The following is a 24,556-nucleotide window of genomic DNA, read 5'->3' on the forward strand; positions in this document are numbered from 1 at the left end:
TGAGAATTGAAGGAATCATTTCTATGCTACAGGGGGAAACATTATTTGATTAAGAGATGAGGAAAACAAAAGCCTAGGCTTTCACCTGCTCCAAACTGAGGATATTTTCAACTGAGATTGACAATAATATAATCAGTTATAAGGCTAGATTTTTTTTCCTGATCAAGGCAGAAAAATAGCAGAACTATTGCTTTGGCCATCTTTGAGCTGCTATTTTCAGTTTCCTGATGGAGACTCATTCCTGACTCTAAGCATGCTGCTTATGTTTCTAAGCCATCTCAAATGCTCATTTCCTCAGGAAGCCACTCTAATCATCCGTCTCAATCTATCTGAGCATGCTATGAACCATCAAGATATTAGGTGGGGAGTAAAGCAGGCAGTAGAAAGAACCAAGTTGGAAGTCAGTTCAGACACTTACTATCTAGATGACAAGTCATTTAATTCCCCTTAGCCTCAGTTTCCTTATCTATAAAATTGGTATAGTAATGCTTCCTTACATATTTGTGAGGAGCAGATTAGTTATTTATAATTTTATATGGTACTATTATTTCATCTTTTACTATAGCTAAATATGAACTTGTATTACATACCCTCGAGGTTTAAACCCATATCTCATTGGTCACTATATTACCACAACTTACCTAGAGTAGAAGAAGATACATAGCAGATGATCAATATCTACTGCATCAAATTAGCTTTTCCAGAAATTTCTGATATCCCCATATCCCAGAACAAACAGTGTGGCTTTATGTTATTTATCCAGGAACACTCAGGGGTATGAACCAGCCAGTGTTAGTGAGTAGCTGCATTGTAGCTGTTTTACAAACCTACCTGAGCACCCACTAAGCCTTTTTGTCCAGAAGTTCCTGGTGGTCCTTGTCTTCCTCTTGGTCCCTGATCCAAGGATGAAATTAAAATGCAACCAATTTTTAAAGAGTCATTTATATTCCATGTAACCACAAAATCACCTTGGATGCCAATGGAAGCACAAATTAAGGTGCCCTGACCCATCACTCTCTCGTTTATCAAACTTTAATCAGGGAGCATCTGCACTCTGAAGTACCCTAGAACACTCACTTCAAACCGACGCCATCTGAAGCAGAGGGTGTGAGTCCTCAGCGTCTCTATTTTTAGCAATCTTTCTGGGTGAATCTGATGAGTACTAAAGTTTGAGAACATTGCTTTTATATTTGAATTCACTAAACTAATTTTAAATCCTAAAAGGGTGATGAGAGGGCAGCGAGGCTATTGATCTCCACTGAAGAATGAACCTTTTCCTTATACACACAAGGGTTAAGGACAAGGGATTGTGTTTTCGATTTGATCAAAAGCCAAGGGTGCATTTAAGTAGCTTAATCTCACTCACTACACTGCTGGGGATTTGCTCATTTTCTCTCCAATCTATTTGACTTTGCTGATTTTTGACACTTTAATATTTTTCCAGCTTTTCTGAGAAACACTTTCCTATCAGAAGTATTGATTGACCATGGCTTCTACTCTCCTAGGTGAGGTATTGACAATCATCTATTTAAATAGACCATCATGCTTGCATCCCAGCGGGAAGGTGAGAATTAAGGAGAGGTTTTATTGATTATCTTGCTCATGGTTCCCAGCATGACTTGCTTCACTTCCAGTCAGCTGTGCAATGAAGTGGGTATAGACAGGAAAGCAGGGACATAATAGTGGTGGAGGGTCCTGAGCCAGTCATCAAAAAGAAAAGGGGAAAATATACATCTTTTAGTTGCTTTCCTTTCAGTTCAGATACTATTTTCCATCATAAAATAAGTATAATCTCTAATTACACGTTGACTACCATTTTTTTTCCTTAGTTCCTTTAGCAAGTCTAAGAGCAGCAGATACCTTCTGAAATTATCATCTGACACTCATAGGATTTTTAATTATGGAGAATTATTTGATATATTAGTAAAATTTGTTGTTCTGAAGTTCTTCAATTTGAGTATACTTAAAAACAATTTGTTTTTTAAAATAAATACATACAATGTGCTCCAGAAGGGCTATAGAATGACAGATTTGGGTTATGCTTAGACGATGCCGAAAGAACAGGTTGAAAGTTTAAATTTCCAGTTATCATTTGATAACCTAACAAAACCCCACTGGATGAACTTCTTGAGGACAGGACCCTTGCCTTAATAGTATGAATGTCCCAGGTCTATTAGCAGTTCCCTGTGCATAATAGATACTCTGTAAACACTTTACTGATTTTTTCCTACCAAATTGAATGATGGGGTCTCACTCTGTTGCCTAGGCTGGAGTGACGTGGCACCATCATAGCTCACTGCATCCTTGAACTCCTGGGCTCAAAGTGACCCTTCTGCCTCAGCCTCCCAAGTAGCTGGGACGAAAGGTGCACACCACTATGCCAAGATATGAATTCAATTTTAGTAAATTAAATAATATTTGAATACACAGCTTCAGAGGCAGTAATCAAGAGCACTGATTTTGTAACTATACTGCCTGAGTTTGAATCCCAGCTTTATCACTCACTAGCTGCGTGACCTTTGCCAATTTACCTAACTTCTCCATTCTCTCTTTATTTTTCTCCTATAAAATGAGGATAATAACCTGCCTCCCACTGAAGAATTAAATTAGTTAATACAAGTGCTTTAGGCAGTGTCTAGAACATAGAGGTCAATAAATATTAGCTATTGTGGTTTAATCTTTTCAGAAAAGGGGTTATACAATTTTCTTTGGGAGGCCCTGGAAAGGAGGCATCCAAAGCCATTCTGATTTATGTTAAATTATTATCAAACAATGAAGTTAAAATTTCAAACAAACACCCTTCAGCACTAAAGCCAAGTTCCCAGATACAACCTGTGAGCCTGGATACCCAAGCTCTCCTTGGTAACCCTGTTCACCGGATTCTCCAGGCACACCCTGTCAAAATGAATAAAACTTATAGTGAGTTCACCAGCCATCTTTAGTGTTCTTATTGAAAGCAACTTTTCCTGCAATATATCACTTGAAACCACAAGAGAAAGACTCAAACAAGATTTGACTGGTTGTGATCAAGCCTCTTAGGAGATGAAGTTGAAGAGGAAACGTGGGTATTTACACTTATCTTGGGAAAAGGCAAGACCAGATTCTTAGGGCCTTTCCCAGTCTTTGCACATCTCCTTCCAATGTCTCAGCTAGTGATGGGAGCAAAAATACTTTGTTTAAATAACCCAAACTCTTATTTTGTGTAATAACTGGTTCCTAAACAGTCCTTCCTTTTAAGGCACACAGACTCAACGTTCAAGGGCATTAGGGTTTTTTATTTCATGCAAAGAAACTCAGAATGTTGATCACAGCAATAAACATGACACTCTGAGACAAAGGCACAAAAAGTGCTTGGGAAAATAACAGGAAAGTGGCTTTAAAACCCTACAGACCTTTATGGCAAGAAGCTAGCTCTCTAGGCGAAGGATGAGTTGTTAAAATGATTCATTCTATAACTGATTTAATTTATCCCACAAATTAATATTTTCATTTCGCAGAAAAGATATGTTTTCCAAGATTGAGGATAACATCCATTTTGTGAATTATTCTGCCTTCTTTTTCATGTTGCTCACATGTTGACTAGATTACTAATTATTCATAGATATGCAAAGAGCAAAAACTTCGAAGTCAGAATTTAATCAATATGTGGATCAATTACCTGTGCTTCATCAGTTTTTGAAACTATTCAGTAGTTCTATTAATCATTCCTGTTATGTTATTCTGCTGTTTAAGAGTTGATTTCTAGATTTATAAATATGAACCAAATTTTAAAAGGAATACAGCTAGAAATTTTGAACCAGGTTATGAAATGTGGTCTAATTTGCATATCACATTAGTGATATTCATAGTGCAACATTTATAAAAACAATGTGGCTATATATAGCAATGTTCAGACTCTATCATAACTCTATGCTTATACATTTATATTAAGAAAATAATATGAGTGGAGCAAAAGTGAAAAGAAAACAAAAAACCTATAATACACATCACTGACGTTCTTCACGTCAATTACCACGATACCCAACGAAACAGAAATTACCTAGATGCTCAACATAAGAAAGATTAGTAAATCATGGTACTTCAATAGAGTAAAATATAATGTTCTAAAATGATAATAGGGAGATTTGGAAACAGGAAAAAGCAGAATATAAAATGTTATGTACATTATAATAATCCTTTATTTTTTATACAAGAGAACAGAAAAACATGAAAATACTTGCAGAGGGGTGGTGGGTTTATGTACCTTTAAAAAATTTAATAATATTCTCAATTTTATCATAAACAGCAAATTTAAAATCTTGCCTTATTGCCAAAAAAGGTATGCATCAATTTGTTTGGCATAAATATAACCTTTTCCATAAACAAAATTACACTTAGAATTCCACTTTATTATACATCTTGCAAAGGCCAGAAGATCTAATTTTGTAGATAATACTGAGCCAGATTTTCCCAAAGTCCAAAGAATGCTGTAATTTGGAGTTATGGGCCTATATGACCAGTGCTCCAATGTTGAGTCAACTAGCAAACCACTGACATGGTGGATAAACCCAGTTCATCCTGAAGCCTGCAAATATTTGTAATTATATCTCTTATTTTAAAAATCAACTATACTATAAGGCCATAGTCAGCAAAACAGCATGGTACTGGTATAAAAATAGGAATATAGAGCAATGAAACAGAAATAAATGAAATAAATAATAGAAATGAAAGCCCTACTCTAAAATATCAGGATATTAGCTTCTTTTCAATCTAAATGAAACGTTATAGCAGGGTGGGGAGGAGGCATAGAACCACATAAACTTTCCCTTTTTCATGAAAAAAATTGCCATGGAAACTTTCAGTGAACCTCATGCAACCTCAGACAGCCCAGCCAGCACTCTCCTTGACCTCAGAGAGAACAATTTAAAGAAGCCATAAAAGATAGACAAATGGGACTATATTAAACAAAAAGCTTCTGAACTGAAAAAAAAAAAAAAAAACAATGAGCAGAGTGAAGAGACAACCTGTTGAATAGGAGGAAATACATGCAAACTATTCACCTGACAAAGGACTAATATCTAGCATATACAAGGAACAAACAACTCAATTGCAAAAAAAAAAAAGCAATCCCATTAAAAAATGGGCAAAATATCTGAACTGACATTTCTCAAAAGATATACAAATGGCCAATAGGTATATGAAAAAATGTTTAACATCACTGATGATGGAAACCACAATGAGATATTATCTTATCCCAATTAGAATAGTTTTTATCAAAAACGCAAAAAACAACAAATGCTAGCAAAGATGCAGAGAAAAGGAATACATATTTTTGGTAAGAATATAAGTTCGTACAGTCATTATGGAAAACAATACAGAGATTTCCCAAAAAGTTAAAAATAGAACTACCATATGATACACAAATCCCACTAATGGGCATTTACCCAAAGAAAAGAAAGTCAGTATATCAAAGGGTTACCTGCACCCCATGCTTATTGCAGCACTGTTCACAATAGCAAACATGTGGAATCAACCTAAGTTTCCACCAACAGATGAGCAGATAAAGAAAATGTGATACATATACACAGTGAAATAAAAGTCAGCCATAAAGGAGAATGAAATCCTGTTATTGGCAGCAACATGGATGGAACTAAAAGTCATTATGTTGAATGGAATAAGTGAGGCACAGAAAAACAAATATCACAAGTTCTGTCTCACACGTGGGAGCTAAAAAAGTTGATCTCATGAGGTAGAGAGTAGAATGATAGTTACCAGAGGCTGAGAAAGGGGGTTGAGGGTAGGGAGAATGAAAAGAGGTTGATTAATGCGTAAAACATACAGTCACATAGAAGGAATAAGTTCTAGTGTTTGATAGTACAGTAGGGTGACTATAGTTAATAACAATATATTGTACACTTCAAAATAGCTAGAATAGAATATTTGAAATGTTCCTAATATAAAGAAATAATAAATGTTTGAGGTGATAGATATCCTAAATACCCTGGTGTGATCATTATATGTTCTATGTATGTAGCAAAATATCACATGTACCCCATTAATATGTGCAGATATTATGTATCAATAATAAATACAGTAGTCATATGTGTGGAACAAAGAGCAACTCTTTCCATGAAGCGCTGACCTTTAATCCTGGCAGACCTCGCCTTCCTATTGTCCCCTAAGAAAAATGGAAAGCAGAGACCTTAGAGAAGGATATAAACCAATTTTCACCCCAGCCTACCATCCTCTTCCACAAACTCAAGGGAAATACATCCCTCCAGCTGTTAACACCTACCCAACGGCCGACATTTCCAGTTTCTCCCTGAGGTCCATCAAAATTAGAACTTCCCTGAAAAGTAAGAAATAAAGGGAAGATCAGAAACAAACAACAACAAATGCTAGCAAAACTTTTTGTCCAATACAGAAGCCACTAGGTAGATGTAGCACTTAAATTTGCACCAAATTAAATTAAAGATGTAGTTTCTTTGTTATGCTGACCACATTCCAAGTGTTCCATAATTCCATATGGCTAGTGGCTACCACATTGGACGGCACAGACACAAGATATTTCCATGATCTCAGAATGTTCTGTTGGTCAGTGCTCCTCAAGAAGCAAATGGCATTAAATGCTGATGATTCAAAATATCAGTGTTGTAGACATCTTTCCCCAGAGATTGTTCCTTTGATGATTCCTTACAGTTCACCATGCTGGGAACACAGTCACACATAGTCTCCAACAAGCCACGCTTAACATTTGAAAATATTGGCACTTCTCTTTCTTCCTGTATCATTTAGGGTCCTGAGTGGCAGATAGAAACAGAAGGTAGAAAAGTGTCTCTCTGAAGACATGGGTGATCAATATATACAGATGCTGACAGAGAGAGAAAGAGGTTATATAGTCACAGTGAGGAAAGATTCTAGTGTTCTCACTTCTTTGGGGTCAGAAGTGGAAAAATGTGTACTGTCCAGAGAAAAAAAAAGAGTTTATCTTTTGAGAAAAATGGAAACCATGTGGGATCCCAAGTAGGAGTACTTCAGATAATTATTTCATAAAGTTACATGCTAACTCAATAGGAATACATAAATAGGGAAAGAATGTGAAATAACAGAAACAAAAATGTTTTGTGCAAAGCTGTTCACCCAACTGTTATTCATAATAGACTAAATTCTGAAACAATTTAAACATCCCACAATACGAGGGAAGTGTTGATCAAATTATGGTAGAAACACTTATTGAAATGGAATGCAACAATTAAAAACTATGTTTTTCAAAAGTTTTTAAAGTACATAAAAGTTTGTGCTATCATACCAAAAGCATTTAGCCTGAATCTAGTTATGGGAAAACAATCATACAAATCCTAATTGAGGGGTGTTTAGCAAAATAACTGGTGTACAGTGTCAGTGTCATGTAAACAAATAACTCAGCAAATGTGATGAAAGGGCACTGATGACACAGGACAACTAAAGGCGCGCATAGTCCTCGGCTGGATCCTGAAACAACAGCAGCAGCCACAGAGGACATTATTGGGGTGTTACGGACTCAAGGTTTGTGTTCCCCCCAAAATTCATATTTTGAAATCCTAACCTCCAATGTGATGGTATGAGGAGGTGGGGCCTTTGGAAGGTTATTAGGCCATGAGGGGGGAACCCTCATGGTGGGATTAGTGCCATTATAAAAGAGGCTTGAAGGAACACTATAGCTCTCCTTCTGCCATGTGAGTTTGCAGCCAAGAAGATGGCTATGAACCAGGAAGCAGTCCCTCAGCAAACACTGAATCTTCCAGGACCTTGATTTCGGACTTCCCAGCTTCCAGGACTATGAGAAATAAATATTTGTTATTTAAGCCACCCACTCTATTAATTCTGTTACAGTAGCCCAAACTGCCTAAGACATGGGGCAAGTGGGAAAATTTGAATATGGACTGTGTATTAGAAAATAATATTGGCCGGGCATGGTGGCTCACGCCTGTAATCCCAGCACTTTGGGAGGCTGAGGTGGGTGGATCACTTGAGGTCAGGAGTTCGAGACCAGCCTGGCTAATATGGTGTACTAAAAATACAAAATCTGTACTAAAAATACAAAAATTAGCCAGTGTGGTGGCGGGTGCCTGTAATCCCAGCTGCTCTCAGCAGGAAAATCGTTGAACCCAGGAGGCGGAAGTTACAGTGAGCCATTGCACTCCAGCCTGGGCGTCACGGTGAGACTCCATCTCAAAAAAAAAAAAAAAAAGAAGAAAGAAAAGGATATTATATAAATATTGAATTTCATGAGGGTGATGATTATATTATGTTTATATAGAAGAATATCCTTTTTCTTAACATATACTTGTTGAATATTTAGAGGCAAAGTGTTATGAAGCCTTTAATTAATCCTCAATTAGCTCAGCTACACACACACAGACCCCTAAGTATTTGTATAAAGAGATATAAAGCAAATATAGCTAAAGGATAAAAATTGGTGTTTAGACTTAAAACTATATTTTTCTGTAGATTTGAAATTTTTCAGAATGAAGAGGATAAAAAGTAATAGGTTCATCATGGACTATTTCAACAATACAGAGAATAAAATTAAGGCAAAGAAACACTAGGGGCTGGCATTTTGCTGCTACAGACAAGTTGGTTTTTCTGTCTCCTTTCACTTCCTTTCTTTCTTCCCTCCCTCCCTCCTCGTCCTTCCTTTCTTCCTTTCTACATTCCTTCTTTCTTACTTCTATTCCTTCCTTCTTATCTCTCTTTCTTTATTCCATACAAGGGAATAGATACAGGCTGGCAACTCCACAGCCTCTACCGTAAGTGAGCTGAAGGCCAAACCCAGTTCTACTAAATACTGAAAAAAAATGTAACCCAATCCTTCTGAAGGAACTGAGGGTGCTGACAATGGACACTGTGTCCCATGTAAAGTGCACGCACTCTCAGCCATAAAAGAGAACTAAATTATGTCCTTTGCAGCAACATGGATGCAGCTGGAGGCCATTATCCTAAATGAACTAATGCAAAAATAGAAAACCAAATACCACATGTTCTCACTTATAAGTGGGAGTTAAATCTTGGGTTCACACAGACATGAAGTTGGGAACAACAGACACAGGGGACTCTGAAAGGGGAGGGAGGAATGGGCAAGGAGTGAAAAACTTCCTATTGGGTACTATGTTTACTACTTGGGTGACAGAAGCTGAAACCTCAGTACCATGCAATATACCCTTGTAACAAACCTGTACATTATCCCCTGAATCTAAAATAAAAATCGAAATTAATAAAAAAGAAATATATAATTTTGGCAATATAGAAATATCCTACAAATTTGGACTCACGTTAAATACAGGGTTGTAACCTGCTTTTTTCACTTGATATTACATCACGGATGTTTTCCATATGATGAAATCATCTTCTACATTATGTTTCATGGCCTAATACTATTCCACTGTGTGGAAGAGCATTGTTTACACGAACAATCCTTTATTATTAGATATTTAAATATTTTCAATGTTTTACTATCTTAAAAATCACTGCAATGACCATCTTTGGAGCTAAATCTTTGTGTTGCACCACGATTAGCTTCCAGATAAATTTCTAGGACTACAAAGTGTAGATCAAATGAAATACACATCCTTTTATTTATTTTTTTTTTAATTTTTTTTTTTTTTTTGAGACAGAGTCTTGCTCTGTCGCCCAGGCTGGAGTGCAGTGGCGTGATCTCTGCTCACTGCAAGCTCTGCCTCCCGGGTTCACGCCATTCTCCTGCCTCAGCCTCCCGAGTAGCTGGGACTATGGTTGCCCGCCACCACCCCCGGCTAATTTTTTTGTGTTTTTAGTAGAGATAGGGTTTCACCGTGTTAGCCAGGATGGTCTCAATCTCCTGACGTTGTGATCTGCCTGCCTCGGCCTCCCAAAGTGCTGGGATTACAGGTGTGAGCCACCACGCCCGGCCGACATACACATCTTAAAGCTGTGGCAGACTCAGTTGGTGGCCTATAAAACAGGTCCTCCCTTCCTCTGTGCTAAGAAAATGTGGTCTTTTTAGTTTTGTTTGGAGCAACGACATACCCGGCTCCAAGGGATGAATTACGACAGGCCTAAGCCAACTGTGATGATCCCATTTCCTTTTGTTAGAGACTTGCTTTCTCTGGATCTCTTGAAATGGGGCAAGGGCTGTTAGGGAGCACAGGGCCTATTTTAGCTAATGAGCTATAAAGAGAATATTGCTGGGAGTAATTTGATGAAAGGAAAGCCCCTTTTCTCCTGACATTTTATATAAAGGTGAAGACAAAAAAACACTTGGAGCTGCTAAACCTAGGGACCGAAAGCTGACACGTTGAGGACGGCAGTGTGGGAGGAAAGGCGCTGGGTCCCTGACGACATCACGGAGGCTCGATGGGACCATAAACTGATGTGCCAAAGTTGTCATCACCTATCCCTGGGTTATAAAACACATTTATTAGCTAAACACTGCTAGTCAGGCTTTCTGTCATTGGTATATTTAAAAACATTAAAAAAAAAAAAACAGTAATCCTAACCGATGACTGATGTGCATTGCCTATTGCCTCCCAAAAAGGTTGTATCGACTTTCATTCCCCCCAGAAGCGTTACTTTTTCACTTCTGACTGGTATGATTGGTTCTCCATGCTTTCCCCAATATTAGGTATTTAATAAAATTATTCTGCTTGGTCAGAAAGACTGCTTCATCAGGAAACCCTCTCCATCCAGATTGCAACATTTAATCCACTCTTTGGTTCATGTCAGAAAGGAGCCGTTGCCCCCCTAGAGAGCTGTCTCCCAACAGCACGTAACAGGCTAGAACAGGGGTGTCCAATCTTTTGGCTTCTCTGGGCCACATTGGAGGAAGAAGAATTGTCTTGGGCCACACATAAAATACACTAACACTAACAATAGCTGATGAGCTTTAAAAAAAAAAAAAGAAAGAAAGAAAGAAAAGAAAAAGAAGAGAAGAGAAAAAAATCTCATAATGTTTTAGGAAAGTTTATGAATTGTGTTGGGCTGCATTCAAAGCCATCCTGGGCCACATACTGCCCATGGGCAGTGAGTTGGACAAGCTCGGGCTAGAATGTCAGCATTTACCAGCTGCAGGCTAATATAGCTGGTGGGAGTGATTTCTGTTATGTAAGTCTATTCAAAGGATATTTAGTTACCACCGTTTTTTGGTCCAGCATGGGAGCAGAAACCATGGGGAACACAAATGGAATATGTCACGGCACCGCCCCAGAGGGTTACAATTTTTGTTTGCATGTACAAGTTAGGGATCTGGTGCTCAAGGTTAACCCTTGGCTAAACTCAGCGATGGAGACCTCAGAAAGCTGTGAACATGCGGCTCTTGCTGTGGCTGCGGTGCGGTGAAGCACACAGCGCTGGACAGTTTGTCTAGAGGCCTAGGTTCCTTCCCAGCAGTAAAACCTTGAGCAAATAAGAGAACCAGTCTGAATAGACAGATCATGATCTTTCTTCTCACAACAACCACAACTCATGGAAGCTTTGAAGTGGTTTCTCTATCTTCCTTCCCTCCTTCCAGATGAGGAAACTGGGACCCACATGAGTTAAGGGTTGCTGTCCTGCTGCTCCCTTAGCTCAATTCCATAGGCGACTGAGTGGCTATTCACAGGGCTCTCTGATGTCAACTCACCACAGGACACCCTCTCAATGGGGTTTGTCCAAAACAACCGCAATTAACACCAGGATGAGATTCTTGCAGCAAGTCATGCTGGTTTTCTCACACAGCAACATAGTAATTATCTTGTTACAAACTGTATTTAACTCAGGATCTAGACATATATAAAAGGAATGCAAACTAGCTAGAGAAGAGAGCCAATGTCCTATAGTTTTGTCAAAGGATGAAAAACTGGAGTTCAAAGTAATAGAGGTTCCTCTCCAGCTGCAAACATTTCTCTATGCAGACCTCATGCCTGGAAATTAGGAAAGATATGAGGACTGAAGCACTTGGGTTATTTTAGTCATTTTTCAGAATCATACATTTTAATGTCTGGGACATCAAAATCTAAAAATGGCTACCAAGAAGTTAACATCGATCAAAGTTAAATCTTTTTGCTTCTGTGATGCCTTCTATCACAATGCTTCTAGTTTTCAGAACTAGGCAAGGATTTCACCTTAAAAAATGGCTAATACCCAGTTCACATCGATCAGCACTGGCTGTGACAGAAAGCAAGCCAGCACTGTAATGACCCTGAGTACCTTTTAAATCAATACATCATTATAAAGATAGAGAATTTAGAAACTAGAAATATCTTAGGCATTATTGAGTCTGGTGCTTTCATTTTGGAGATGAGGAAACCAAGGACAGGTGTAATGTTGTAGGAGTTAGGATTCGTATAGAAAAATCAACCATGAATTAAGTATGCAAGGACAAGGATGTCAGTGGAGATTGGCATTCAGAGCTTCTATCTCCATAGACAGTGGATTCCCACAGGCTTGCTCTCTGGTTTTTTATGCTGATCTTACCAGAATGCCCAAGTCTTCTGCCCCAGCTAGCATCTGTTCCCATGTAGCCCCCCAAGGAAACAGAACATCTTACCTGACGCCCACGCCTTCCTTTTTCTCCCTTAGGGCCTTGGATATAGCTATTAGTTCCAGGATCCCCCTGAGAAAATAAAGGGTTCATTACCTCAAATGGACAGAAAGGAAAAGAAATTATAGGAAGAATTATTTAAAACAAAACAAAACAAAAAAATAAGGTAGAACTAAAGTGGACCCTTTTTATTGTCTGGGCCTGCTCAAAAATGTTAGACATTTAATCCAATTAAAATTCCAACATTTTTAAGAACTCAACTTTTCTATAAGTTTTCCCTCAAATCTCTTATTTGTTGCAATACTAAGATAGGGTGAGCAGATGCTTTATTAATGAATAATTAATTGCTCATTGCCTTTGTGTCATGAGCAAACAGTTCTCCAGTCCCTGGAATTAAAGCAGCAGAAATCCCCCAACATCACTCACAGGATCTCCCCTTAACCCAGGCTCTCCACGCTCTCCAGGTTGTCCTGGTGGTCCTGTCAAGCCCTTAAATCACAAAGAAAAAATGTGTCACTTTTAAAAATCACATATTGCCTAGAGAGAAGAGAACATTAAGAGGGAAAATAAGAATCAAATGAAAAGAGCAACTTAGTACGTGAATTTTAAAGCATTCACTGTCAAGGAGGTGAGATTGAAAGGTAAAGAAGGACATACTTTTATTGGTTATCTGCCATATGCTTGGACCTAGATGTGTGTTACCTCATTTAGCCCTCACAACTCAGGAATTCACCAATTTGCATTATGCAGGACCTGAGATTATAGGAAGTTGGGCCCAGGTCTCCCTACCATCAAATTCCTTGATCTTTCCACCCCTTGGTGGTGCTCCACACAGAAACACATGTTGTTGTTGTTGTTGCTTAAAACGGGGGTGGTGGTGAGGAGGGCTTTCTCCATCATGAACATGGGCAGCAGCAGTAGAGCAAGATCTCATTAAAAAGAGAAAGGAGAGAACAATGTTTCCAGAGCTCCTGACTACTGCAGATAGGAAACCAGAGAGGTGAAGAAACTTGCCATAGGACTATGACATGATAAGTAAATGATGCTTCTCTTAAACCCTGCCATGATCTGTGCCATTCCTGTGTAGTAGCGCCCACAGAGCCATGAACTGGGGAGAGGCTCCACCACAGGTGCCTTCCTCAGATGACATCACATGCCTGGAGCCGGAGGGTGTGCATGATTGACAGATGGGATCACTGTTCTAGCTTTCAGACACAAAGGAAATAAAATGTTCTCTAGACTCCAAAAGAAGCCACCTCATAATCTTACTTGATATGCCTCCTTATCTCTTTCCTGGCCTAATATAATGGTAAAAGGGAGCTAGATAACTCTAGGTTCCAATCCTGCTATTTAATTTCCTACATTGGTAAATTTCTTTGACTTTTCTAAGACTCCATTTTCTCGCTTGTGAAACAGATGTGCCTAACTTATGGAAACTGTGTAGGGATTAAATAGAAGAATAAATTCAAGTGTTTAGGCATATGGTTCCTATTATGATTCACCCTACTTGTAGACCCTCCTTTATCTGACCCAGTCACTGGACTTTCAGAGTAATCTTCCAAACCTACAGCTTCCAACATGTGTCTTCCTTGCCTATAAACCTTCAGTAGCCCTTGATTACTCAGTAGAAACAAAACTCCCAAACGTAGCATTAAATTGACTACAAATTGCCCTTTCAGGCTTTCTCCCCACTCTTTATACTTTTTATTTTATCCTCCACTCCTATGAAATTAGGATCCTTATTTTTCCAGACCTATCCTGATTTCTTCTAACTCTAACCCTTTCCTTGAGCCTTTTTCTTAAGCTAGAATACCCTGTGTCTCTCTCCCAGTCCCTCTCACAGAGGTCTGAGTGAAAAATGTCTTGATTTCCTGCATTTTCTGGAAAGCTGGAGTCCTCTCCACCCTTCGGCACCTGCTCATATAGAAGTTGTTCTCTTGCCCCCCTCTCTCTTCCTTAATTGTTACCTGTCTTTTAAATTTCATCCCATCTCCTCCTCAATGAAGCCTTTCTGACTACACAGGCTGGGTCAAATCCCCTGTCATATTCCTCTCCATACACTTATCTCTGCAGTAATATTATATCTATTTCCATGATTATTTCATTCATGTCTATATTTTCCCATAGAGACCAATCCTAAGGTATAGAGCCCATGTCTGTTTTGTTCCCCATTCTAGAATCATGCCTTGATTACAATAGATGCTCAACAAATTTTGGTGATTGATCAAATGAAGAAAAGGGAATGTATTTTCGTTTCCTCTCCAAGTCACTGTGCTCCCATTGATTCTTTATTTGCACCATTGTTACATCCTGTAGCTTATCCTATCTCATATTATAGCTTTTCCTGTACCAGTTGTATCTCCTGCACACTCAATAAGCTCTTTGTTGGTCAGAGCCATGGCTTACGTATCTTGGAACCCTTTTTTGTATCTAGCAAATGTCCCACATGTAGGGACAATAAACACTTGACAGGTGTTTATTGAATTTAACTAAATTTAGCTGAAACTGAAGGCTCTCCGGTGTTAAGAAAGTATGGTATCTCCCACCTTCTCCAAAGTCTGATCCATAAACTTCAAGTTAGAAATTAAACCTCAGTAAAGAGCCATGTCTTCTGACTCTCCCTGTTTCACCTATCAGGAATTCAATCTACATCACTAATTGTGCACCTTTGGAGTAAAAGCATTACTCTAATTTCATGAGAAGTATAAAGAAGCATAAGCAAATAAATTACACCCTTTATGTCTAATCCTATCAATCAATAGAAGCTGATTATAGTACTGTGTTAAGATTGATCCTTCAGCCATGTTGGATCCCATAAATGGTTAGTATGTCTGCCATGGGCATAGGAAGGGAGGGTTGTGGGACATATGCTAGGTATCTGCCATCCCTTAAATGGAAACAGAATTACCATCAGCAGGAAATGTGTAATCACTGTCAAACAGATAGTACAAATAATTGCAAGGATGTAGAGAAGGCAAAGATCACTACAAACTGACATGCCAAGGAAGCTGTTGTGAGGAAGAAAGAGAGGAACTGGGCATTGAGGAAAAGGTGATATTCAGATTAAGCACTGAATACAGAACCAAGAAAAAGGCATTCCAGGAGAGGCAGCTGGCATGAGGAAAGACACAGAGGTGGGCATGCATAAGCAACATTTCAGAGACAGTGAGCCTGGGAAGACATTTCTTGACAGAGATTTGTAAAGAATGTGGTTGAAAGGCCTTGGATGTAACACTAAATCATCAGCGGCAGGGAGCCATGAGAAGCTTGTGAGATGGGAAGTAACATGATCACTGTTCTCAAGCATAAACTGTTAAATCACAGGACTTACTTTACCCATTCTACCATCAGCAGAGTCAAACCTTAGGTGAAGCTTCCAAACAGCTATCTCATATTAATTGCCCTTTAACTCTCCATTTAACTCCATAGGGTTTAAGAAACTAGATGATTTTTTTCCCACAGTTTCCCACAGCTTAAAAATAAACTATCCATATCAGGTTACTCAATAGGAAAATGAAAGAATATCATCATACTTTACCTGATTTCCCCTATTTCCTTTTTCTCCAGATGACCCTGGGATTCCACGATTACCCTAAAAAAAGAAAAATGAACATACAGAGAACCTGCCTTTTATTAGTCCCACCAAAATTTTTCTTTATGTATTTTCACAATTCTAGCCAAGAGTAGAAAGTACCTTTACTACTCTGGTTCTGACAATGTGACAGGTTAGATGTTTGAATAACCCTCCCACTGAAAATTTAAAATTCCAGATAAATTAAAATATATTTTGTATACATTAAAAATCTAATTTAAGGCCGGGCGCGGTGGCTCATGCCTGTAATCCCAGCACTTTGGGAGGCCAAGGCAAGTGGATCACCTGAGGCTGGGAGTTCAAGACCAGCCTGGCCAACATGAAGAAACCCTGTCTCTATTAAAAATACAAAATTAGTCGGGCATGGTGGCACATGCCTGTAGTCCCAGCTACTCAAGAGGCTGAGGCAGGAGAATCACTTGAACCCGGAAGGTGGAGGTTGCAGTGAGCCAAGATCGTGCCATTGCACTCTAGCCTGAGCAACAAGAGCAAAACTCCATCTCAAAAAAAAAAAAAAAAAAATCTCATTTAAAAAATCCTTATGGTTCATAATAAAGAGAAAGCAAAAATGCAGACAAGTAATAGCTCATGGCTGTCCGGAGGGCTTCTTGTAATTGTGTGTGTGTGTGTGGTGTGTGCGTGAGTGTGTGTGTGTGGTGTGAAGGGCCTCAAACTGACAATTTATTTTAGGGTGGTCCCAGAACGTAGTGCCACTAGGAACACATGACAGAAGCAAACAACCTCAACTCAGGCCCTAATGATGTCTCACAGATAACGTTCCATCAAACAATGAGTTTAAATCAAAAGTCACAACACACGTGAGGGAGATGCCATGAAGGAGAAGGCAGCAGAAACAACATACAACAAAATCAGACTGCAATGACTGCAAATATTGGGATTATAATATACTGAATATAAAATGAGTATATTTAGTATGTTTAAATAATTAGAAGAGAATGAATAAAATAACCAACTATGAAAGGAGACCAAGTAGATTTCAGAAAGGATCAAATAGAACTACTTGAAGTGAAAAATATAATTAAAATTAAAAATTCAATTGACAAATTAAATATTATATTAAACGCGGGTGAGGTGAGAATTAGTGAACTAGAAACTGAAGAAATTATACAGAATGCAGCACAGAATGACAAAGAAATAGAAATATAAAAGAACAGTTAAGAGACATTGGGGGCAAAATGAGAAGTTTTCACAAATTTCTAATTAGATTTCTGCAAAGAAATAATACAGAAAATGGGAAAAATAAAATTTCAAAATGATAATTTCAAAATTAGGCACTGAAGATTTCCAAAATCTATAAGAAACATAAACACTCAGATTCAAAAGACTGACAAGTCCAAAGCAGAATACATAAAAAGTAATCCACACCTGGACCCATCATATGCAAACTGTCAAAAACTAAAATCAAAGAGAACATTTTAAAGCAGCCTTATACATTTTTAAAAGTTGCTTACAAAAGAACAATTATTTTGACATATAACTTCTTAATGGCAATAATGAAAGGTAGAAGAAAATAGAAGCCGAAAGACTATGAAATTACATTTTCCTTTTTTTTTTATACTCTGAGCAGCAGCACTTAGGTATTTTTTCCAAGTCTTTTCTTTTTTTCTTTTTTATTTTACTTTAAGTTCTGGGGCACATGTGCAGAACGTGCAGTTTTGTTAAATAGGTATACATGTGCCATGGTTGAAATTACATTTTCACAGTGCTGAGAGAAAGTAACTATCAACCAGAATTGCTTACCCAGTGAACTATCTTTCAAAGAGATTTTCAGGAAAACAAAAACAAGAAGAGTTTACAGTGAACTGACCTTCATTAAAGGAAATTCTAAAAGTTGTGCATTAAGCAAAAGAAACATGATTTTTTCATGTTCTTTTGAAGGTATCAATGACTACAAGGAAGGCATCAGTCAGATGAGTAAACATGAGGGTAAAGCTAGATAAGCATTGACTATATAAAACAACAATCAGAATGTGTAATTGGCAGAATTTAACAAAAACAAGATGGAAATAAAATACTAGACAATAATATGTAATATGGGAGGGAGTTGATTAAAGTTTCTAGAGTCCTTGTATTTTGAGGATGAGGAAAAATACATAGATTAACATTAAACATTGTTGAGTACGCATGTTAAAAATTCTAGCTATTCATGAAAAGCTGTACTCTCTACAAGAGTATAAATGCCAGGTTAATAGAGAGGAAGACATTAAATGAGAAACTTCTGCACCTGTTCTCCATCCAAGCCATCAACTCCTTCCTCACCAGGGTTGCCCTGTGAAGCAAAGGAAGATCAGAATCTTAGAGACAAGAGAAGCAGGTGTATGTGAATATTTCTTTGATGTTAATTTCCTTGCTAATATTTTTTCAATTGATACAGAGTCTAGACTCTGTAACACTTATATACTGCACCCAGTTACTAAAAAGTAATGATTATTTTCTTCCTGAAATAGTTATTAGGGTTATATACTGTTTTACCTCATAGCTTCAGGTGCTAAAAATGTATATGTATTTTTTTAACCTCAAAATTTGAGTGGATAAGAAAGACTCCCTTTAAACTTTTGCACTTGGAACAAGTAGCTTTTTCACAAGACCAAATGAAACACTGGTTGTCGAATGCTAAAAATGGTCTTTTTGTCATTGACCTTCTTTAAAAAATGGCAAATATGCCTGAATTAATTAATTTAATGGAAACCTGGTAGTTCACAGATTAATGAGGAACTAAATGAGTGTGTGTGCATGTGTGTGCATTTTGGGAGATAAAATTTTAAAAAAGAAAGGAAGTGAAAAAGCTGAGGCTAATTAGGAGATAAGAGTAAAACTGGGCAGTGGCATGGTGACACCTCATCAAATATTCCATCACTTTCAAATTATGGGCCCTTCATTTTGCAAACTAACCCAAAATGACCAATAATATTTCATTATAAAGAATCTTTTAAAGAAAAAGCCAGAGTTTCACAAGCAAAATAAAATGCATTTGCATGTGTGAAATAGTTGATTTATTCCTACTGTCTACAAAAGAAAATCAAGTTTCAGACATTTTTTTAACCAAAGCACAGCTGAGTTATACATAAAATAAGTATACCAAACTCTTGGACTAAAATTACACGACATATTTGCCACAGGCCACAGGAGGTTAATCGGTGGTACCAGAAAACATGAATAAGGAAGCTCCATGAGCCCTTGTCTGTCTTGTTCATCACTTTGTAACCACTCCCTAGGATAATGTGGGGAACAGAGTGGGTACCTAATAAATCCTTTTTGAGTGAGTGAATCAGCAAATGGATACTATGGTTTTGAATCTGAATGTAAATCATTCCCTTCTTGTGCCACCTCCTTTCCTAACAACCTCATCCCAGCACTCCTCTTCCATTTGACACCCACCTAGACCAGACCCAGCCCACCACACCCTGGATTCAGGACCAACACTTCTAGACCATCATGTGATGAATACGGTGGCCCAATTCTTATATAGAGTCAGCGAGGATTGCAAACAATATGTCACTGCCTTAAACCTGAAATACATGTCTTACAAATAGTCGCTCATTAGCATGGAAGTTTGGCTATTAATATCATCTGACAAAATCTCTTGTCTAAAAGTCTGAAGCCTCACCTCACTCAGGCAAAGAAATGCGATTGAAATAAGTATTGCATTTCCCAAAGAAACTGCTATCCAGTTTAAGAAGGATAAAGGAGATTACCTACCTTCTCTCCTGAAAATCCTCTTGCTCCCTAAAGTTAGAAAGAGATCAAAAGAATTGAGCTTGAATGAGATTTTTAAGCCCTTGTTTCATTTAGGAAACCATATGTTCTCTGGTTTGAAGAAAATACAATTACAATATTACATCAAAATGAAGATGCCTTGTCTGGCAAATGTGGTGGGCATTACAGCACCCTGGTTACTACTACCCTCCTTTGCATGGAACCTGGAGAAAATTGCACTTTGCAATTTCTCACATAGTAGGAATGAAAGGGAACAACAGTGGCCTGCCTCTCATTAAAATGATGATATTTTTCAAACAAAAGTGAGAATACATTGGCTAGCAAGCATGAGAGGGCTTCAAGGAACAACAGGAAAAATTAATTGAAAGAGTAATTTGATAGGTATATAGAACATGGCCATTGTGGTTAGGAAAACTCTCTTTAGGATTCTTAGATTGTAGAATTTTTTTCTTTTAGTTTATTAAGGAAGATTCTCCAATCCTGGACAGTTGAGGGACATTTAATGCAACCAGCCGAAAATGTACCTGTATCTCTTTAGCCTTTAAAACTTTAGTGTTCTCACATGGACACAGGGAGGAGAACAACACACAGTGGGGCCTCTGTCAGGGGATGGGGTTAGGGGAAGGAGAGCATCAGGAAAAACAGCTAATGCATGATGGGCTTAATATCTAGGTGATGGGTTGATAGGTGCAGCAAATCACCATGGAACACATTTACCTATGTAACAAGCCTGCACATCCTGCACATGTACCCCAGAACTTAAAATAAAAAAAAAGAAAACTTTAGTGTTCTCAATCCTACTTCCAACCACCAGCACCTGTCACTCTTTTCTGAGGGTTTTTTCAGGGACCAGGGCCTGCTCTACCCACAAGCAAGACAGACCAAAAGTGCTAGGAACTAATACCTCCTGGAAGCCGCTGTTAACTAATCCTTGATGGGATTTGGTGTATAAATACCCCAGCTCCCTCACCCCTTAACTGGGGTACGTTGAGATGCATGTTCAACTCTGGGTGCCAGAGTTCTTCAGTAGGATTAAGCTCCATCTACCTACAGTGGTGATCTGATTGATAATGAACCCTTTTCAAGCCTCCTTTCCTCCTTATCTCACTTCCTTACTTCCCTAATGCTTACTAGAATTATCTCCCAGTAAAATCCAGAATCTACAATGAACTCAAACAAATTTACAAGAAAAAAACAAACAACCCCATCAAAAAGTGGGCAAAGGATATGAACAGACCCTTCTCAAAAGAAGACATTTATGCAGCCAAAAAACACATGACAAAATGCTCATCATCACTGGCCATCAGAGAAATGCAAATCAAAACCACAATAAGATAGCATCTCACACCAGTTAGAATGGCCATCATTAAAAAGTCAGGAAACAACAGGTGCTGGAGAGGATGTGGAGAAATAGGAACACTTTTACACTGTTGGTGGGACTGTAAACTAGTTCAACCATTGTGGAAGTCGGTGTGGCAATTCCTCAGGGATCTAGAACTAGAAATACCATTTGACCCAGCCATCCATTACTGGGTATATACCCAAAGGATTGTAAATCATGCTGCTATAAAGACACATGTACATGTATGTTTATTGTGGCACTATTCACAATAGCAAAGACTTGGAACCAACCCAAAGGTCCAACAATCATAGACAGGATTAAGAAAATGTGGCACATATACACCATGGAATACTATGCAGCCATAAAAAAGGATGAGTTCATGTCCTTTGTAGGGACATGGATGAAGCTGGAAACCATCATTCTCAGCAAACTATTGCAAGGACAAAAAACCAAACACCGCATGTTCTCACTCATAGGTGGGAATTGAATAATGAGAACACATGGACACAGGAAGGGGAACATCACACACCAAGGCCTGTTGTGTGGTGGGGGGAGGGGGAAGGGATAGCATTAGGAGATATACCCAATGCTAAATGACGAGTTAATGGGTGCAGCACACCAACATGGCACATGTATACATATGTAACAAATCTGCACGTTGTGCACATGTACCCTAAAACTTAAAGTAAATAATAATAATAATAATAAATACTTGCAATTGACTCTTTTTCTCAGGCTTTACTTCTGGAAAACCTTTAATCTGAGGAGGAGCTAAGACTCCATAGCTATGTTGAAGAGTTATGATTTTCCTCAAATTCAAGAGATGAAGCCAAAAAGAGAAAGAATCCCACAGTTCAAGGTCACACTCACCTTAGGTCCCCTCATACCAGGGCATCCTTCCTCACCTCGGAGTCCGGGAAGACCCCGGGGGCCTCGTTCTCCCTATGGAAGAAGACAACATGAATGCACCCAAGCAACCGTCTCTGTCACCACCAGCCAATTCAAGCTAGCAATAAGGACCTTCAAAATGACCAAAATATGACTTGGTCCTTACAGTTGCTTTTACAACCTCAAAGACCTGCTCAGGTCACCTGCAAGGCACTCAGATTGTTAATCCATCAACTGCTGATAGAGATGACTCCAAATCACACAAACCCAAACTATCTGCATTTTTTAATCAATTCAGTTAAGCTGTATGGGCAAAACTTCAGAATTCAAATAAAACAGAAGGTCTGTCTGAACATTTTCTTCAGTCAGCTGAAATTGGATGGAGGTTTCGTTGTGGTCCCTCAAGGAATAAACCATCATTTGACCCTTTCTCTTCCAGGTGAATTCTTACCCGTTCCTAAGGTATAAGTCCTGTGTCACCTCCTCTCCTGAGAAGCTTTTTCTGTTGACCCCACCCAACTGTCCCTTCAGTTTCCTTGAAGTATTTGGAGGATACAAATCAGTATATATCATAGTGAAATGTGGTTTTACACATCAGAATCTCCTGCTATATTGTGAGGTTCATGGAGACAAAGACAATGTCTCATTTCTTTATCGCTGCATTTCTAGCCCCAAACACAGCATCTGATATCATACAATAGACATCCAACCAGGATTTGAAGAATGACTTACTGAATTATATTAATAAATATAATCTTTTCATCTAGGCATTAGATTAGGAAGGGAATGGTAGATATCATGCCTTTTGCCAAGTTGATTAAATATTAATTGGAAAGCACTGCACATCACATGAGCTTTAATCAAAAGACAATCTACATTTGTAATATCTAACTTTGACTTAATTAGGTTGATAACTACATATGCTATTCAGGACAGTAAAAAGACACGAGAAAATGAGAAAAACTATGAATCTAGAATGAAAGGGCGTGTATCTGAGTCCTAGTTCTGCTTCCAGCCTGTTGTGTGAGCTTAGACAAAAGCACAAGATCACAGGATGCCATGAATCACAATTTTCACCACTTATAAATGTGAATCTAGATAATACTGACTCTAGTCATCTCATAGGATTGTTATATTGAATGTATGAGATGTTGTATTGGAAATACTTCACAAAGTATATGGATTGAACAAATGAGGTGTTTTATACTTAGATAGCAATAGATAACAAGAAAAGCACAGGTTCTGGCATCAGACAGACAGTTTTGGACACATCTCCAACCCTCTCCAACCTTAACAAGTCACTTACTCTCTCTGAGTTTCTACTTTCACATCTGTAGAACAAAAGTATTAACACGTACTAGCAGTGTTGTGATGACGATTAAGTGTGATAATACATACAAAATGCCTAATGCAGAGCTTCACACACAGTAGATGCTAAATAAATGTCTGTTTTCCTCCATTCTTCCTAGTCTATTTGTATTTTTAGCTTCAATGTGTGGTATTTTAGCTTCACCTGGAAAATGCAATCCTAAAATATCTACTGTACTATATTGCAATGTATTGTGCTATCAGTTGTGAATAATTGGTTGTTGTGTTTATTAGAAAATAGTTGATATATACAAAACAAATGTTCTTGATAGAAGCAGAGACATCAAGGAAAAATTTATTTTTTAACAAAACTAAAAATAAACCCACTCAGCATGACTACTATTTAAAAAAAAAAAAGGAAAATAACAAGTGATAACAAGTGTTGGTGGCAAGGATGTGGAGAAATTGGAATCTTTGTCCACTGTTGGTGGGAATGTAAAACGGTGTAGCTCCTGTGGAAAACAGTATCTCTAATTCAAATATTAAGCTCTATAATGTTTAAAAATTGGTCTCTCATCTACTCACAGTATTTGCTTAAAGCTATAAATAATAGCTATGATTTAATGGAAAGACTAACACCACTAAAAGGTTTTCAAATGCTTGGCTATTTTATGCAAATGGGAATAATAATAATAACATATATACATATATACATATACATAATAATATACATAATAATAATATGTATATATGTTATTATTATATTTATATGTTATTACATATATATATATATAGAGAGAGAGAGAGAGAGAGAGAGGAAACTAAGAATGTTTAGCCCTGTGTCTGGCATATATCCAACTGTCAAAGAATGTTAGATGTTTTTGTTACTACAGAGTTACATAAATATTTTTTGTGGCCTTAGAAAATCTGACTTTGTTCTATAAGTAAGGTTTTGCTGTGTAACCAATGCATAAGTTATTATTTAACCACCCATTCATAACATATATTTTTTTAAAATACATAGAATTTGGGAGTCTGACAGATTGCATTTTCCAAAGCCAGACAACAATATCTCCCATTCCACATGCTCTGTGACCATGCCCCTCCTCCATGCTGGGGAGGAGTCTAAGTCTCCTCCTCTTGAATCTGGTATGGACTTAGTGACTGGCTTGCA

At 38.0% G+C, this 24,556-nt stretch overlaps 1 protein-coding gene across 1 annotated transcript in view; it reads right to left on the reverse strand.

Moving 5' to 3' along the window:
- LOC100583380 (collagen alpha-4(VI) chain-like) overlaps window positions 1-24,556 on the reverse strand; it is a 90,793-nt gene that overhangs the window by 34,904 nt on the left and 31,333 nt on the right. Inside the window, exons 12-21 of the mRNA XM_030816508.1 lie at window positions 22,057-22,128; window positions 19,827-19,853; window positions 18,352-18,396; window positions 16,053-16,106; window positions 12,941-13,003; window positions 12,521-12,586; window positions 6,275-6,328; window positions 6,122-6,157; window positions 2,833-2,895; window positions 832-894 (exon numbers count right to left, since the gene is read on the reverse strand). Coding sequence (XP_030672368.1) covers window positions 832-894; window positions 2,833-2,895; window positions 6,122-6,157; window positions 6,275-6,328; window positions 12,521-12,586; window positions 12,941-13,003; window positions 16,053-16,106; window positions 18,352-18,396; window positions 19,827-19,853; window positions 22,057-22,128 — 543 coding nt within the window. The remainder of the gene's footprint in view (window positions 1-831; window positions 895-2,832; window positions 2,896-6,121; window positions 6,158-6,274; window positions 6,329-12,520; window positions 12,587-12,940; window positions 13,004-16,052; window positions 16,107-18,351; window positions 18,397-19,826; window positions 19,854-22,056; window positions 22,129-24,556) is intronic.

Source organism: Nomascus leucogenys, chromosome 8, assembly GCF_006542625.1.
Source record: "Nomascus leucogenys isolate Asia chromosome 8, Asia_NLE_v1, whole genome shotgun sequence".
In the NCBI taxonomy this organism is placed as follows: Eukaryota; Metazoa; Chordata; class Mammalia; order Primates; family Hylobatidae; genus Nomascus; species Nomascus leucogenys.